The sequence below is a fragment of the Perognathus longimembris genome, chromosome 1, assembly GCF_023159225.1.
Source record: "Perognathus longimembris pacificus isolate PPM17 chromosome 1, ASM2315922v1, whole genome shotgun sequence".
Taxonomy (NCBI): Eukaryota; Metazoa; Chordata; class Mammalia; order Rodentia; family Heteromyidae; genus Perognathus; species Perognathus longimembris.
Window position 1 is genome coordinate 162147920 of NC_063161.1, and position 16646 is coordinate 162164565.

At 71.5% G+C, this 16646-nt stretch overlaps 1 protein-coding gene across 1 annotated transcript in view; it reads left to right on the top strand.

The window, feature by feature from the left end:
• Positions 1-12812, top strand: part of Abca2 (ATP binding cassette subfamily A member 2) — a 13493-nt gene extending 681 nt beyond the window's left edge. The window contains exons 2-36 of the mRNA XM_048349118.1: positions 5-23; positions 1221-1335; positions 1444-1634; positions 1760-1910; positions 2019-2223; positions 2390-2554; positions 2635-2815; positions 2903-3115; positions 3228-3424; positions 3522-3704; positions 3900-4084; positions 4172-4292; positions 4548-4784; positions 4865-5071; positions 5348-5450; positions 5540-5859; positions 5939-6152; positions 7190-7295; positions 7466-7577; positions 7719-7779; positions 7904-8078; positions 8160-8275; positions 8376-8523; positions 8632-8755; positions 8891-9023; positions 9210-9327; positions 9595-9773; positions 9854-9995; positions 10364-10498; positions 10593-10696; positions 10777-10869; positions 10954-11056; positions 11141-11278; positions 11373-11579; positions 12051-12812. Of these exons, the coding sequence (XP_048205075.1) occupies positions 5-23; positions 1221-1335; positions 1444-1634; positions 1760-1910; positions 2019-2223; positions 2390-2554; positions 2635-2815; positions 2903-3115; positions 3228-3424; positions 3522-3704; positions 3900-4084; positions 4172-4292; positions 4548-4784; positions 4865-5071; positions 5348-5450; positions 5540-5859; positions 5939-6152; positions 7190-7295; positions 7466-7577; positions 7719-7779; positions 7904-8078; positions 8160-8275; positions 8376-8523; positions 8632-8755; positions 8891-9023; positions 9210-9327; positions 9595-9773; positions 9854-9995; positions 10364-10498; positions 10593-10696; positions 10777-10869; positions 10954-11056; positions 11141-11278; positions 11373-11579; positions 12051-12086 (5237 nt within the window). The 3' untranslated portion in view covers positions 12087-12812. The remainder of the gene's footprint in view (positions 1-4; positions 24-1220; positions 1336-1443; positions 1635-1759; positions 1911-2018; positions 2224-2389; positions 2555-2634; positions 2816-2902; positions 3116-3227; positions 3425-3521; positions 3705-3899; positions 4085-4171; positions 4293-4547; positions 4785-4864; positions 5072-5347; positions 5451-5539; positions 5860-5938; positions 6153-7189; positions 7296-7465; positions 7578-7718; positions 7780-7903; positions 8079-8159; positions 8276-8375; positions 8524-8631; positions 8756-8890; positions 9024-9209; positions 9328-9594; positions 9774-9853; positions 9996-10363; positions 10499-10592; positions 10697-10776; positions 10870-10953; positions 11057-11140; positions 11279-11372; positions 11580-12050) is intronic.
• Positions 12813-16646: the final 3834 nt, after the last annotated feature.

Below are 16646 nucleotides of genomic sequence, written 5' to 3' on the forward strand. Positions count from 1 at the left end.
TACCCCTGCTACACCCGCGATGAGTGAGTGGGGGGGGACGACCCTGGACTTGGGCTCCGTGTGGAGCCCCGCCCCCTCCCACAGGACCCCCCACGCCTGCCCAGCACCTGCCCCCTCCCACCTGAACCCTCCCACGCCTGCCCAGCACCCGCCCCTTCCCACCTGAACCCTCCCACGCCTGCCCAGCACCCGCCGCTCCCACAGGACCCCCCACATGCTTGCCCAGTACCCACCCCCTCCCACAGGACCCCCCCATGCCTGCCCAGCACCCGCCCGTTCCCACAGGACCCCCACACACCTGCCCAGCACCCGCCCTTCCCACCTGAACCCTCCCACGCCTGCCCAGCACCCGCCGCTCCCACAGGACCCCCCACATGCTTGCCCAGTACCCGCCCCCTCCCACAGGACCCCCCCATGCCTGCCCAGCACCCGCCCGTTCCCACAGGACCCCCACACACCTGCCCAGCACCCGCCCCTTCCCACCTGAACCCTCCCACGCCTGCCCAGCACCTGCCCCTTCCCACCTGAACCCTCCCCACGCCTGCCACAGGACCCCCCCCCCACGCCTGCCCAGCACCCGCCCCCTCCCATGCCTGCCCAGCACCCGCCCCCTCCCACAGGACCCCCCCCCCACGCCTGCCCAGCACCTGCCCCTTCCCACCTGAACCCTCCCACGCCTGCCCAGCACCCGCCCGTTCCCACAGGACCCCCCCACGCCAGCCCAGCACCCGCCCCCTCCCACAGGACACCCCCCTGCCTGCCCAGCACCTGCCCCTGCTCACCTGAACCCTCCCACGCCTGCCCAGCACCCGCCCGCTCCCACAGGACCCCCCACGCCTGCCCAGCACCCGCCCCCTCCCACAGGACCCCCCCCCACGCCTGCCCAGCACCCGCCCCCTCCCACAGGACCCCCCCCACGCCTGCCCAGCACCCGCCCGCTCCCACAGGACCCCCCACATGCCTGCCCAGCACCCGCCCGCTCCCACAGGACCCCCCACGCCTGCCCAGCACCCGCCCCCTCCCACAGGACCCCCCCCACGCCTGCCCAGCACCCGCCCCCTCCCACCTGAACCCTCCCACGCCTGCCCAGCACCTGCCCTTCCCACCTGAACCCTCCCACGCCTGCCCAGCACCTGCCCCCTCCCACCTGAACCCTCCCACGCCTGCCCCCCTCACGCCCGCCCCCCTCCTGCTCCCCTCCACGCTGCCCCCCCCCCCAGCTTCCTGTTCGTCATCGAGCACATGATGCCGCTCTGCATGGTGATCTCCTGGGTCTACTCGGTGGCCATGACCATCCAGCACATCGTGGCCGAGAAGGAGCACCGGCTCAAGGAGGTGGGGGCCCCGGGCACGCGCGGGCACGCCTGGCCGCGCGCTTGGGGGGGCCGGGGCCGCGCTCGGGGTGCCCCTGCCCCACGGTGCCGCGCCTGCGCCCACCCGCAGGTGATGAAGACCATGGGCCTGAACAACGCGGTGCACTGGGTGGCCTGGTTCATCACGGGCTTTGTGCAGCTGTCCATCTCGGTGACGGCGCTCACCGCCATCCTCAAGTACGGCCAGGTGCTCATGCACAGCCACGTGGCCATCATCTGGCTCTTCCTGGCCGTCTACGCCGTGGCCACCATCATGTTCTGGTGAGCGCCGGCGAGATGGCGGAATCGGCCCGGGCCCCGGGCGCCGTCCGGCGGGAGTGGGCTCGGGGGTGCGGGGCCGGGGGCCGGGGGTCGCGGGGCTGAGGCCTGTGGGACCCCCCCCCCAGCTTCCTGGTGTCCGTGCTGTACTCCAAGGCCAAGCTGGCCTCCGCCTGTGGCGGCATCATCTACTTCCTGAGCTACGTGCCCTACATGTACGTGGCCATCCGGGAGGAGGTGGCGCACGACAAGATCACGGCCTTCGAGAAGTGCATCGCGGTAAGCGCCGCGGCCGGGGCGCCGCCCTGGGGCCGCGGCGGGGGCCCGGCCGGCCTGGCGCGGGGGCGCCCGCCCCTCGGCCCACCGCTGACGCCGCTGTCTCCTCAGTCCCTGATGTCCACCACGGCCTTCGGCCTGGGCTCCAAGTACTTCGCGCTGTACGAGGTCGCGGGCGTCGGCATCCAGTGGCACACGTTCAGCCGGTCCCCGGTGGAGGGGGACGACTTCAACCTCCTGCTGGCGGTCACCATGCTGATGGTGGACGCCGTGGTGTACGGCGCGCTCACGTGGTACATCGAGGCCGTGCACCCAGGTACCGGCGGTCCGCGGGGGTGGGGAGAGGCTGGTGGGGGGTGCTTCTCTGGACCTCCTCCCGCGTGCAGGGGGAGGCCCCGTGGGCGAAGCATGTCCCCTGGGGCCCCGGGGGGGGGGCGTCCCCTCTTCGGGCCCACGTCAACCTCCCCTCCCCACCCCCCCAGGCATGTATGGGCTGCCCCGGCCCTGGTACTTCCCCCTGCAGAAGTCCTACTGGCTGGGCAGCGGGCGCACAGAGACGTGGGAGTGGAGCTGGCCGTGGGCGCGGGCCCCCCACCTCAGCGTCACGGAGGAGGACCAGGCCTGTGCCATGGAGAGCCGGCGCTTCGGTGAGGTGGGGCGGCGGGGGGGGGGGGTGGAGCAGGGGCGGCGGGGGGGCCCCGTCCCGCTAACCACAGCCCTGGCACAGAGGAGGCGCGGGGCATGGAGGAAGAGCCCACCCACCTGCCGCTGGTGGTGTGCGTGGACAGGCTCACCAAGGTGTACAAGGACGACAAGAAGCTGGCCCTGAACAAGCTGAGCCTCAACCTCTACGAGAACCAGGTGGTCTCCTTCCTGGGCCACAACGGGGCGGGCAAGACCACCACCATGTGAGTGTCTCGCGAGAGGAGACCCTGGCCCGGGGGTGGGTGGCTGCCGCCCGGTGGCCGGGGTCACCACCCTGTGTGCCCGCCCAGGTCCATCCTGACGGGCCTGTTCCCGCCCACGTCGGGGTCGGCCACCATCTACGGGCACGACATTCGCACGGACATGGACGCGATCCGCAAGAACCTGGGCATGTGCCCGCAGCACAACGTGCTCTTCGACCGGCTCACCGTGGAGGAGCACCTCTGGTTCTACTCCCGGCTGAAGAGCATGGCGCAGGAGGAGGTCCACAAGGAGATGGACAAGTGGGTGGGGCCGGGCGCGGGGGGGGGGGGGGGGGGAGGCGGAGGGCGGGGCCCCGGGGGAGGGAGGGCGGGGCCCCCGGCCCTCTCCATCCCCCACCCCCGTGGTCCCTAGGATGATCGAGGACCTGGAGCTCTCCAACAAGCGGCACTCGCTGGTCCAGACGCTGTCCGGCGGGATGAAGCGCAAGCTGTCGGTGGCCATCGCGTTCGTGGGGGGCTCCCGCGCCATCATCCTGGACGAGCCCACCGCGGGCGTCGACCCCTACGCGCGCAGGGCCATCTGGGACCTCATCCTGAAGTACAAGCCTGGTGAGCGGGGCCCGGCTGGCCCGGGCGGCGCGCCCCACGCGTCCCCCCCCCCCCCCCCCGCCGCCCGCCCCTCACGGCCCCCGTGCCCCTGCCCCAGGCCGCACCATCCTCCTGTCCACGCACCACATGGACGAGGCCGACCTGCTGGGGGACCGCATCGCCATCATCTCCCACGGGAAGCTCAAGTGCTGCGGCTCCCCGCTCTTCCTCAAGGGCGCCTACGGCGACGGCTACCGCCTCACCCTGGTCAAGCGTCCTGCGGAGCCCGGCGCTCCCCAAGGTCTGTGCCCGCACCAAGGGCCGCCCTGCCTCGGGGCCCCCCCACCTGGGCCCCCGGGGTCGAGCCGCCCCGCACCCTCCTCCCACCCGGCCCTGGGTGCCCGGACCCCCCCCCCCGCCCCCTCCTGACCTGGCTGTGCGCTCATCCAAAACCCTTCAGCACCCAGTGAACGCCCCCATCCCATTCCACCCCCAGAGCCAGGGCTGGCCTCCAGCCCCCCAGGCCGGGCCCCGCTGAGCAGCTGCCTGGAGCCCCAAGTGTCCCAGTTCATCCGCAAGCACGTGGCCTCCTGTGTGCTGGTCTCAGACACCAGCACGGAGCTCTCCTACATCCTGCCCAGCGAGGCCGCCAAGAAGGGCGCCTTTGAGCGTCTCTTCCAGGTGCGCGGGCTGAGGGCGGGGGGCGGGGGGCCGGGGGAGGGGGAGGACCGCCCGCCGGCTCGGGACTTACCGCCGCCGCCCGCTCAGCACCTAGAGCACAGTCTGGATGCGCTGCACCTGAGCAGCTTCGGGCTGATGGACACGACGCTGGAGGAGGTGTTCCTCAAGGTGTCCGAGGAGGACCAGTCCCTGGAGAACAGCGAGGCGGGTGAGGGCCCCCGGGCAGCCGGGGCTTCGGGGAGCGGGGGGCCTCACGCCGCCCCGCCCTGGGTGGGAGCGAGGGACCGGGGCTCCTCAGCGTCAGCCCGGGGTCCCCGGTGGCTGGGAACGGCGGCCAGGTCAGGTCAGGGGGCTAGGGTCCCGGGTGGGCGGCGGGGACCGGGAGCCGCCCGGGCGGGGCGGGAGCAGGTGGCTCTGAGCCCTCGGTCCCCGTCCCTCTCGCCCTGACCCCTCCGGTGTGCAGATGTGAAGGAATCCAGGAAGGACGCGCTGCCCGGGGCGGAGGGCCCAGTGTCCCGGGAGGAGCAGGCTGGTAACCTGGCCCGGTGTGCGGAGCTGGCCCGGTCACAGGCGTCGCTGCAGTCGGCGTCCTCGGGGGGCTCCGCCCGTGGTGACGAGGGAGCTGGCTACACCGATGTCTATGGCGATTACCGCCCCCTTTTTGATAACCTGCAGGACCCAGATAATGTCAGCTTGCAAGGTGCGGGAGGAGGCGGGCGCCGGGGAGGCCTCCCGAGGGCTGCGCGGAGCCGCCGCTCAGCCCCGTCTCCCTCCCTGCAGAGGCGGAGGCCGAGGTCCTCACGCGGGTGGGCCAGGGCAGCCACAAGCTGGAGGGCTGGTGGCTGAAGGGGCGCCAGTTCCATGGCCTCCTGGTCAAGCGCTTCCACTGTGCCCGCCGCAACTCCAAGGCGCTGTGCTCGCAGATCCTGCTGCCGGCCTTCTTTGTCTGTGTGGCCATGACGGTGGCACTCTCGGTCCCCGAGATAGGTACGGCCCGGGGCAGGGAAGAGGGAGGGGGCGGGGCCAGCAGGGGAGGCGGGGCCAGCACCTGACCAGAGACGCGGTGGGCGGGGCCTGCAGGGTGGGCGGAGCCAGTGGGGCAGGGCGGAGCCAGCATCGGTCCTGATGAGTCCCGGTCTGCACCCTCTGCCAGGCCTCAGTCAGACCCCCAGCGCTTGTCCTCTGTTACCAGGAGGAGGGGGGCAGGCCTGGGGCCGCGGGCAGGCCGCCGGCACCCGCTCAGGGCTCCTGTGCCCCTGCTAGGTGACCTGCCACCGCTGGTCCTGTCCCCCTCCCAGTACCACAACTACACCCAGCCCCGCGGCAACTTCATTCCCTACGCCAACGAGGAGCGCAGGGAGTACCGGTGAGGCCCGAGGGCTGGGGCCGGCGCCCAGGCGGGGGCGAGGGAGGGATGTGCGTCCGACGGCCCCTAACTCGCCTTCACACCCCAAGACTGCGGCTGTCGCCCGACGCCAGCCCCCAGCAGCTGGCGAGCACCTTCCGGCTGCCCTCGGGCGTGGGCGCGACCTGCGTGCTCAAGTCTCCGGCCAACGGCTCGCTGGGGCCCACGCTGAATCTGAGCAGCGGGGAGTCCCGCCTGCTGGCTGCCCGATTCTTCGACAGCATGTGCCTGGAGTCCTTCACCCAGGGGCTGCCGCTGTCCAACTTCGTGCCGCCCCCACCCTCGCCGGCCCCGTCCGACTCCCCCCTGTCCTCAGATGAAGACCCGCCGCAGGCCTGGAACGCCTCTCTGCCACCCCCCGTCGGGCCAGGTATCTGCCCCCGGAGGGCTGCGGAGTCCCCGCGGGGGCCGAGAGCGGCTTATTTCACCACGCCGCGCTGTGTCCGCAGAGACGTGGACCTCGGCACCTTCTCTCCCACGCCTGGTTCGGGAGCCTGTCCGCTGCACCTGCTCTGCCCAGGGCACCGGCTTCTCCTGCCCCAGCAGTGTGGGCGGACACCCGCCCCAGATGCGGGTGGTCACGGGTGACATCCTGATGGACATCACCGGCCACAATGTCTCCGAGTACCTACTCTTCACTTCCGACCGCTTCCGGCTGCACCGGTGAGTGGCTGTGAGTGCCAGGGGTGAGGGGAGGGGAGGCCACCGCCTGCAGGGACGAGGGGGGGGAGGCCACCGCCTGTAGGGGCGAGGGGAGGCCACCACCTGCAGGGACGAGGGGAGGCCACCACCTGCAGGGACGAGGGGGGGGAGGCCACCGCCTGTAGGGGCGAGGGGAGGGGAGGCCACCGCCTGCAGGGACGAGGGGAGGGGAGGCCACCGCCTGTAGGGGCGAGGGGAGGGGAGGCCACCGCCTGCAGGGACGAGGGGAGGCCACCACCTGCAGGGACGAGGGGAGGGGAGGGGAGGCCACCGCCTGCAGGGGTGAGGGTGGGAGGCCACCGCCTGCAGGGGCGAGGGGAGGGGAGGCCACCGCCTGCAGGGGTGAGGGGAGGGGAGGCCACCGCCTGCAGGGGCGAGGGGAGGGGAGGGGAGGCCACCGCCTGCAGAGGGGAGGGGAGGCCACCGCCTGCAGGGACGAGGGGAGGGGAGGCCACCGCCTGCAGGGGCGAGGGGAGGGGAGGCCACCGCCTGCAGGGACGAGGGGAGGGGAGGCCACCGCCTGCAGGAGTGAGGGGAGGGGAGGCCACCGCCTGCAGGGACGAGGGGAGGGGAGGCCACCGCCTGCAGGGGCGAGGGGAGGGGAGGCCACCGCCTGCAGGAGTGAGGGGAGGGGAGGCCACCGCCTGCAGGGACGAGGGGAGGGGAGGGGAGGCCACCGCCTGCAGGGACGAGGGGGGGGAGGCCACCGCCTGCAGGAGTGAGGGGAGGGGAGGCCACCGCCTGCAGGGGCGAGGGGAGGGGAGGCCACCGCCTGCAGGGGCGAGGGGAGGGGAGGCCACCGCCTGCAGGGACGAGGGGAGGGGAGGGGAGGCCACCGCCTGCAGGGACGAGGGGGGGGAGGCCACCGCCTGCAGGAGTGAGGGGAGGGGAGGCCACCGCCTGCAGGGGCGAGGGGAGGGGAGGCCACCGCCTGCAGGGGCGAGGGGAGGGGAGGCCACCGCCTGCAGGGCCTCACCATCCTTCCCTCCGCCCGCTAGGTACGGGGCCCTCACCTTTGGCAATGTCCTGAAGTCCATCCCTGCCTCCTTTGGCGCCCGGGCCCCACCCATGGTGCGGAAGATTGCAGTGCGAAGGGCGGCGCAGGTGAATGGCCGTCCTGGGGCTCCGCATGCAGCCCCCGGCCCCGCCCGCGAGCGCCGGGCCTGTGGGGCTCTCCCAGCCCCGCTTCTCCCCCCCCCCCGACGCAGCCCCCCCGCCCCGCCCCGCGAGGACCCGGGCCCGGGGGCCTCTCTGAGCGCCTCGTCTTCCCACAGGTGCTCTATAATAACAAGGGCTATCACAGCATGCCCACCTACCTCAACAGCCTCAACAACGCCATCCTGCGTGCCAACCTGCCCAAGAGCAAGGGCAACCCGGCAGCCTATGGTGAGCCCCGGCCGGGCGGGCGGGGGTGGCGCGGGCGGAGGCGGGTCCAGGGGCGACGGGGCAGGGCGGGCAGAGGGGAGCCCCGAGGTGGGGCCGGCGTGGGAGGAGCTGAGGGTCTGAGGCTGTTCTCTGTGTGTGCAGGCATCACGGTCACCAACCACCCCATGAATAAGACGAGCGCCAGCCTCTCTCTGGATTACCTGTACGCGGGGCGGGGCGGGGCGGGGCTGTCTGTGGGGTGGGATGGGGCGGGGCCGTGGAGCGGGGCGGGGCCGGTGCCCCAGGGTCCCAGCCGCCCCGTGGGGCTCAGCGCCACCCCCCTCCAGGCTGCAAGGCACTGACGTCGTCATTGCCATCTTCATCATCGTGGCCATGTCCTTCGTGCCGGCCAGCTTTGTGGTCTTCCTGGTGGCCGAAAAGTCCACCAAGGCCAAGCACCTACAGTTTGTCAGCGGCTGCAACCCCGTCACCTACTGGCTGGCCAACTACGTGTGGGACATGGTACATCCCCGGCACCCCCGTCCCCCTTCCCCGCCCCCCGCCCCCGCCCCCGTCCCTCAGCTGCCACCCCTGTCTTGGCAGCTCAACTACCTGGTCCCGGCTACCTGCTGTGTCATCATCCTGTTTGTTTTCGACCTTCCGGCCTACACCTCACCCACCAACTTTCCGGCTGTGCTCTCCTTGTTCCTGCTCTATGGGTAAGGGGCAGGCCGGCGAGGTGGGAGGGGGCGGCCCGGGCCGGGGCGGGCGCGCGGGCCGGCCGGGGCTGCCCAGTGAACGCTGCCCGCCGGCCCACAGGTGGTCCATTACGCCCATCATGTACCCGGCCTCCTTCTGGTTTGAGGTCCCCAGCTCGGCTTACGTGTTCCTCATCGTCATCAACCTCTTCATCGGCATCACGGCCACCGTGGCCACTTTCCTGCTGCAGCTCTTTGAGCACGACAAGGTCGGTGCGCGGGGGTGGGGGTGGGGTGGGGGGCGCGAGGGGGGGCACGGGGCCGGGAGCGGCGCGGAGCCGCCCGGCTGGCGGTGCTGAGGCCGTCCCGGCCCCCAGGACCTGAAGGCCGTCAACAGCTACCTAAAGAGCTGCTTCCTCATCTTCCCCAACTACAACCTGGGCCACGGGCTCATGGAGATGGCCTACAACGAGTACATCAACGAGTACTACGCCAAGATCGGTGGGTGCGGGGTGCGGGGTGCGGGGTGCGGGCGGCGCGGGGCCCCCGGCGCTCCCCCTCGCCCGCACCCGGAGCCGCTGACCTGGGGACGCCCGGGTGCGGCCCCGCGCAGACCCTGAGCCAGCTGCCCCGCAGGCCAGTTTGACAAGATGAAGTCCCCGTTCGAGTGGGACATTGTCACGCGAGGGCTGGTGGCCATGACCGTGGAGGGTGTCGTGGGCTTCCTTCTCACAATCATGTGCCAGTACAACTTCTTGCGGCAGCCACCGTGAGTGGGGGCGGGGGCGGGGGGCCGCGAGGGGGGGTGGGGGGAGCCGTGAGGGGGGGTGCCGGGTGGGGGAGCCGCGAGCGGGGTGCCGGGCGCCCCCGCGTGGCACACAGGGAGGGCTGAGTGGGCACTGGCAGGGATGGGTGGTAGGGGGCACCCTGGCCGACCCTGCCCCCCTCCCTGTAGACGCACGCCCGTGTCCACCAAGCCTGTGGAGGACGACGTGGACGTGGCCACTGAGCGGCAGCGAGTGCTTCGTGGGGACGCCGACAACGACATGGTCAAGATCGAGAACCTCACCAAGGTGGGCCCGAGGCTGTGGGGGCGCGGCCGGGGCGGGGCGCAGGTGGGGCGCGGGCACGGCGGGGGCGGGGCGTGGGGATGGGCGGGGCCAGGGCGGGGCGCGGGGATGGGCGGGGCGGGGCCAGGGCGGGGCGCGGGGATGGGCGGGGCGCGGGGGCGGGGATGGGGGCCCAGACGAGCGGGCAGGCTGGGCCGTGGCGGGGCCGGCCTTCCCCCCCCCCCCCGCCCCGCCCCCGGCCCCGCACTGAGGGGCCGGCTCCCCGGCCAGGTGTACAAGTCCCGGAAGATCGGCCGCATCCTGGCCGTGGACCGCCTGTGCCTGGGCGTGCGGCCCGGCGAGTGCTTCGGCCTCCTGGGCGTCAACGGCGCGGGCAAGACGAGCACCTTCAAGATGCTGACGGGGGACGAGAGCACGACGGGGGGCGAGGCCTTCGTCAACGGGCACAGGTGCGGGGAGGGGGAGGGAGGGGCGGGAGGCGCGGGCGGCGGGGCGCCGGCCCCCGGAGCTGACGGCCCTGTGTCCCCAGCGTGCTGAAGGAGCTGCTCCAGGTGCAGCAGAGCCTCGGCTACTGCCCGCAGTTCGACGCCCTGTTCGACGAGCTCACGGCCCGCGAGCACCTGCAGCTGTACACGCGCCTGCGCGGCATCCCCTGGAAAGACGAGGAGCGGGTGCGGGGGGCGGGGCCGGCGGCGCGGGGGCGGGATCGGGGGCGGGGCCTGGAGGACGAGGCGCTGGGGGCGGGGCCTGGGGGCGGGGCCATCGGGGAGTCGGGCCTGCACAGCTTGTGCGCGGGGAGGACGAGGCGCTGGGGGCGGGGCCGGCGGCGAGGCGGGCCTGCACAGCTTGTGCGCGGGGAGGACGAGACGCTGGGGGCGGGGCCTGGGGGCGGGGCCTGGGGGCGGGGCCGGCGGCGAGGCGGGCCTGCACAGCTTGTGCGCGGGGAGGACGAGGCGCTGGGGGCGGGGCGGGGCCGGGCGCGCCCCCGCGGGGCCCCGGGTGAGCCCCAGCCACGCCTGCCTGCCGTCGGCCCCGCCAGGTGGTGAAGTGGGCCCTGGAGAAGCTGGAGCTGACCAAGTACGCCGACAAGCCCGCGGGCACCTACAGCGGCGGGAACAAGCGGAAGCTGTCCACGGCCATCGCGCTCATCGGGTACCCCGCCTTCATCTTCCTGGTAAGCCTGGTCGGGGGAGGGTGCCCCCCCCGCAGCCCTCCCGGCGGGCCACGCCAGGGGGCAGCCCGGCGGCGACTGACCGGCCCCTCCCCAGGACGAGCCCACCACCGGCATGGACCCCAAGGCGCGGCGCTTCCTGTGGAACCTCATCCTGGACCTCATCAAAACGGGGCGCTCGGTGGTGCTGACGTCGCACAGGTGGCTCCCCCTCCCCCTCCCCCCTCCCCGCCGCGTCCCCTGCAGCCCCCTCCGGTGCCAGCCTCTGTCTGCCCGTCTAGCATGGAGGAGTGCGAGGCCCTGTGCACGCGGCTAGCCATCATGGTGAACGGACGTCTGCGCTGCCTGGGCAGCATCCAGCACCTGAAGAACAGGTGAGGGGCCGGGGCCTCGGTAGGGCGGGGGGGGGGGGAGGGGCGCCCCGCACAGGGCTCCTGGCCACGGGTGTGTGCCGCCAGGTTTGGAGACGGCTACATGATCACGGTGAGGACCAAGTGCAGCCAGAACGTCAAGGACGTGGTGTGCTTCTTCAACCGGAACTTCCCGGAGGCCCTGCTCAAGGTGGGCGGGGCTGCCTCTGGGGCGCGGGCGGGGGGGGGGGGCAGGGGCTCTGACATCCCCGATGCCCACCTCGCCCCTCCCCAGGAGCGGCACCACACCAAGGTGCAGTACCAGCTCAAGTCGGAGCACGTGTCACTGGCCCAGGTCTTCAGCAAGATGGAGCAGGTGGTGGGCGTGCTGGGGATCGAGGACTACTCCGTCAGCCAGACCACCCTGGACAACGTGAGTCATCGGGGTGGGGGGGGGCGGGAGCTGTCCTCCTCCTCTGCCCTCGCTGCCCATCTGTCCCCTCCCGCCACCCGCTGCCGCTCCTCAGGTGTTTGTGAACTTCGCGAAGAAGCAGAGTGACAACCTGGAGCAGCAGGAGTCGGAGCCTCCCTCTGCCCTGCGCTCCCCTCTGGGCCGCCTGCTGAGCCTGCTGAGGCCCCGGCCAGCCCCCACGGAGCTCCGGGCGCTGGTGACAGACGAGCCCGAGGACCTGGACACAGAGGACGAGGGCCTCATCAGCTTCGAGGAGGAGCGGGTAAGCGGGCCACGCTGCTGCCGTGGGGCCTGACCGGGCGGGGGTCCCCGCTGCCGTGGGGCCTGACCGGGTGGAGCCCCCACAGAAAGACAGGTGGGAAGAACTGGCCAGGATATTCATACCTGCTGCCCACCGGCTGGAGACGGAGGAGGACTTGCAGTAGCCGAGGCCTGTAGCGGTCAGGGGAAGCAGGTTGGGAAGAGAAGAGGCCAGACGCAGAGCTCAGAAATGCTGGGAGCTTGGCGGATCAGAGCTGGGGGGAGGAGGGGACCCGGTTCTGTGGACATCGGAGACACGGGGACCGAGTGGCCACGCGCGAGGCCACCGGAGGAGCCAGGGGCTACGACAGGGCTGGGTGGAGAGGTCTGGCGTCCAGGCCAGGGGCCCGGCTGCGTGCGCCCCCACCCCCACCCCCACCCCCCGCGGAGGCGAGGTGTCGTCTGGTGGCCCACCCCGCTTGCCGTCCCCCAGGCCCAGCTCTCCTTCAACACGGACACGCTCTGCTGACGGATGCGACGGGGAGGGGAGCCGGGCGGCGGCGGAGGCCCCGCTCGCTCCCCGCGCACACCTGCCCGGCCCCGGAGAGGAACGCTCGGAGCGAGCGCTCGAGACCAGGGGCTTCGCGCCCTCCAGCCCAGCGCCGTCCTCCGCCCCGCCCCGCGGTTCCTGCCGACGTCCTCCCTCCTCGTGCCAAAGGCCGGCCCAGCCCTGGGCCGCACACACCCTCACCCCGCTTTGCCTTAAAGCCTCGGGGCCTAGCCTGGCCCCCGTCCTGCCCAGCTCCGCCCACCGTCCGAGGGCAACGTGGGCCGCCCCGGGCAGACGCCCGCCCCCTCTCCCGAGTCCCGAGGCTGGCCAGGCCCGGAGGCCCACACCCGGAGGCCCACACCCGGAGGCCCACACCGGCTTCCTGCGCTGACGGCGGATGCGGGAGCCTTGCGGTCGGAGCCGGAGCGGCAGGCAGCGGGGCGGGCCAGCTCGCGTGGCTGAACAAGAAGGGATCCCCCCCCCCCCCCCGCCGGGCAGCCGGGGATGGGGCTGCGGTGCCCCTGTAGAGTAGCAGGAACGGCGACGCGGGCCCTGCCGCTCAGGGGCGGGGCCCATCCCCTCTCCTCCCCCTCCAGCCGTCCCCGCTCTCCCCTCCAGCTTGGCCCCTGCCCGCCACCCATCTGGGAGCCGGACCTGTATATAGCGCACAGATGTTTGTTTTCAATAAATAAGCAAAAAAGCCCACGGGCCTGTGTAGGGGCTGCGGTGCAGATGGCCCGCCGAGGCGGGCGGTCGCTGCCGTTGCCCAGGGCAGGTGTGGGAGGTGAGGGTAACGCTGAGGCCAGTAATCCCTGCCGCCCCCTCCCCTGCCCTCTCCTCCCCCCTGACCCCCACCTGCCCTGCACGGGGCAGAGCCCCAGCAGGCGGATGGAAGCCCTGCCTGCCATGTTTAACACACAGCATGGTGTGCGGGGCTGGAGGCACGCCGGGGCCTGGCCTGTGCGCACTGCCGCCCCTGCCCAGCCTTCAGGCCTTCAGCCCAGCCCGCCTCTCCTCTACCCTCCCAGACCCTCCTCTCCCCTCCCCGGCCCTGTTCTCCCCTCCCCTGCCAGGCCCTCCTCCCCTCTCCCCTGCCAGGCCCTCCTCCCCTCTCCCCTCCCAGGCCCTGCTCTCCCCTCCCCTCCCAGGCCCTCCTCTCCTTTCCTCTCCCCTCCCCTCCCAGGCCCTCCTCTCCTCTCCTCTCCTCTCCTCTCCCCTCCTCTCCCCTCCCCTCTCCCCTCCCAGGCCGGGCTGGTGCTGGGCTTGCCCAAGCCGGGCTGTCTCCACCTCCTGGAGGACCAGGCGAGACTTCCAGGAGGAGGTCACCTCCAGGCTGGCGCTGGTGTCCACGACGAGGGAGGCAGTGTGCGTGGGCCCCAGAAGGCCCAGGGCTTGAGCAGGGCCTGGGGAGGGCCAGCTCCACACTGCTGGGTCTGTGGAGGTGGAGGTTCCTGGCCAAGGCATGTATGTCCCAGGAGGGGCAGGATCCGCTGGGGGACCCGCCTCGGGAGGGGCGGTGTGAGGATCCGCTGGGGGGACCCGCCTCAGGGGAGGGGCGGTGTGAGGATCCGCTGGGGGTACCCGCCTTGCGGGAGGGGCGGTGTGAGGATCCGCTGGGGGACCTGCCCCAGGGGAGGGGCGGTGTGAGGATCCGCTGGGGGGACCTGCCCCAGGGGAGGGGCGGTGTGAGGATCCGCTGGGGGACCTGCCCCAGGGGAGGGGCGGTGTGAGGATCCGCTGGGGGGACCTGCCTCGTGGTGGGGGGTGAGGATCCGCTGGGGGACCCGCCTCGGGGGAGGGGCGGTGTGAGGATCCGCTGGGGGACCTGCCCCAGGGGAGGGGCGGTGTGAGGATCCGCTGGGGGGACCTGCCTCGTGGTGGGGGGTGAGGATCCGCTGGGGGACCCGCCTCGGGGGAGGGGCGGTGTGAGGATCCGCTGGGGGACCTGCCCCAGGGGAGGGGCGGTGTGAGGATCCGCTGGGGGGACCTGCCTCGTGGTGGGGGGTGAGGATCCGCTGGGGGACCCGCCTCGGGGGAGGGGCGGTGTGAGGATCCGCTGGGGGGACCCGCCTCAGGGGAGGGGCAGGCATAGGCCTGCTGGCCCCCGCCCTGTCGTGGCCTCCTGCGCTGAGGCCTTCATCCCGCAGTGGCGCGCTCAGAGGACCCCGAGCCTCCGCACAGCTGCAGGGGAGCCAGCCAGACGCTGCGGAGCCAGGCGGGGCCGACCCCTGCCCCAGTGGCCCGGAGGGCGCCCACCAGCGAGGGGCTTCACCACCCTGCGGACTCGGTGACGATGCTCCCGAGGCGGCCTCTCACCAGCCGTGTGTGCGTGCGTGTGCGTGTGTGTGCGTGTGCACGTGGGTCTCGAACGCGGGGCCTGGTACTGGCCCTGAGCTTTTGTACTCAGGCTAGTGCTCCATTACTTGAGCCACAGCGCCACTCTGGCTTTTGGGGTGGCAACTGGAGATCAGAATCCCCTCGACACTGCTGCCCGGCTGGCTTGGAGGGCAAGCCTCCGATCTCAGCCTCCCGAGTGGAGAGGGATACGGCCCTGGGCCCCTGCCGCCTGCAGGAAAGGTCCACCGCCCGCCCTGCCGCCCGGGGCAGGGAGGGAAGAACAGCCGCCTGAAACGGTTCCATTCTTCACACTCCCTCTTATTGAAAAGACATCAGTGTTTAATCACTCAGGACGGTCGCTCCCACTTCCGCTCTGTGTGCGGGAGTGGGTTGCTCGTGGCTAGCCTCTGTCACTTGAGTCACACCGCCAGCCCTTCGCTGCCCTGGCTAGTTTTTGAGGTAGGCGCTCACACTTTTGCCCGGGCGGGTGTTTGGACTCCAGCTCACTGTCCTAGGCTGGGGAGATAGGGGAACAGGCCGCAGCCACGCCCATGCCGAGATGGAGTCTGTGGGAGTAGAGGCCAGAGCCGCCAGCGCGACCCACGTGGCCTGAGACACAGCCTGTGGAGCCTTCGGGGCCGCCTGTGCTCTCTTCCCCTGTCCCGACCGTTGGTGTTTGCTTCCTCTGCCCCATGTGCCCGCCTCACCGCCTTGGGCCTGGGATCGGGAACAGGCGGAGTTCCTCGCAGTCCTGGAGGCTGAAGTCCAGGCGAGGCCTGGTGAGGACGCCCTCGGAGTAGGGAGCCAGGTGGACTCCGGAGCTGATGCAGGGCCCCGCAGGGCCCCGAAGGCTCCGCCTGAGGGCCCACCGCAGGCCGTCCCCTCCCTTTGCCCTGGGGTGAGGGTGTGGGCTGGTCCCCCTGGGCAGCGATCTTCAGGGGTGGGAGCCCCCAGCTGGGTCTGCCCACTGCTAGATTGGGGTGTCACTGCCGCTCCGAGCTTTCCACCAAGAACTCAGACACCCCTGTGCAAACACCGTTTGAGGTCAAGACCAGACTGTCGAGGCCATGGATCCAGTTTATTTTTTGTGCCATCCCTAAGGCTTGAACTTGGGGCTGAGCTGCCCCTGAGGTTTTGTGCTCAAGGCCAGCACTTGACCACTTGAGCCACAGCACCATTTCTGGCCTTTTCTGAATAGTTTAATTGGAGATGAGTCTCACAGACTTTCCTGCCCAGGCTTTGACCGTGAGCCTCACATCTCAGCCTCCTGAGTGGATAGGGTTACAGGTAAGGGCCACCGGTGCCTGGCTCCCAGTTGTTTTTTCCTTTTGCCAGTCCTGGGCCTTGAACTCGGGGCCTGAGCACTGTCTCTGGCTTCTTTTTGTTCAAGGCTAGCACTCTGCCTCTTGAGCCACAGTGCCACTTCTGGCCTTTTCTACACACGTGGTGCTGAGGAATCGAACCCAGGGCCTCATGCATGCTAGGCAAGCACCTAGTGCTATGCCACATTCCCAGCCCCGAGTTCTGTGTTTTATTTTGACAATCAATTTCCCAGCTCCTCAGAAAATGCAGTGTGTGGCAAGACAGACGGCAAGAGCAGGACCTGTGCCCACCCACAGGGCTCCCGTGTGTGGGTTCCTGTGGGCAGCGGCTCAGGACCGTGAGCAATGGCAGCTTCCCGGTCCGGTTTCCTCCCTCCCTTGCAGCAGCTGGAGGGGGGAGGGGGCAGGGGCCCTGGGCTTCTCATCGTGGTGGTGTCTCTCAGGGACACAAGAAAACAGTGGGCTGGGAGAAGCAGCCCCAAGGTTGGCCTCTGGGGCTGAGGCAGGGGTGGTGGGGAGGAGGAAGGCTCGGGGAATGCTGGAGCCACGCGTACAGCCGTGGCGGGGTGCAGGAACCGGCCTGGCAGACCGGGCAAGGCAGGGAGCCCGGGGCCTCCGCGGTGGGCTGGTAGGGAGCCCGGGGCCGCCCGGGGCCTCCGCCATGGGCTCGGGCTCTGCCCGGAGCCGGGCGGGTGAGCAGGTAAGTGGGCGGGCGTGGCGCCACCTGTCAGGACGGGGCGGAGGTGGCAACGGCCCGGCCTGGGGCACACAGGGTCCCCGCCGGCACCGAGTGCCGGGTCCCGGGCGGGCAGAGACACATCAGGTCACTCTGAAAGGAACATGGAGATGGGACTCCAGGGGGCAGAGAGGCCCCGCAGCA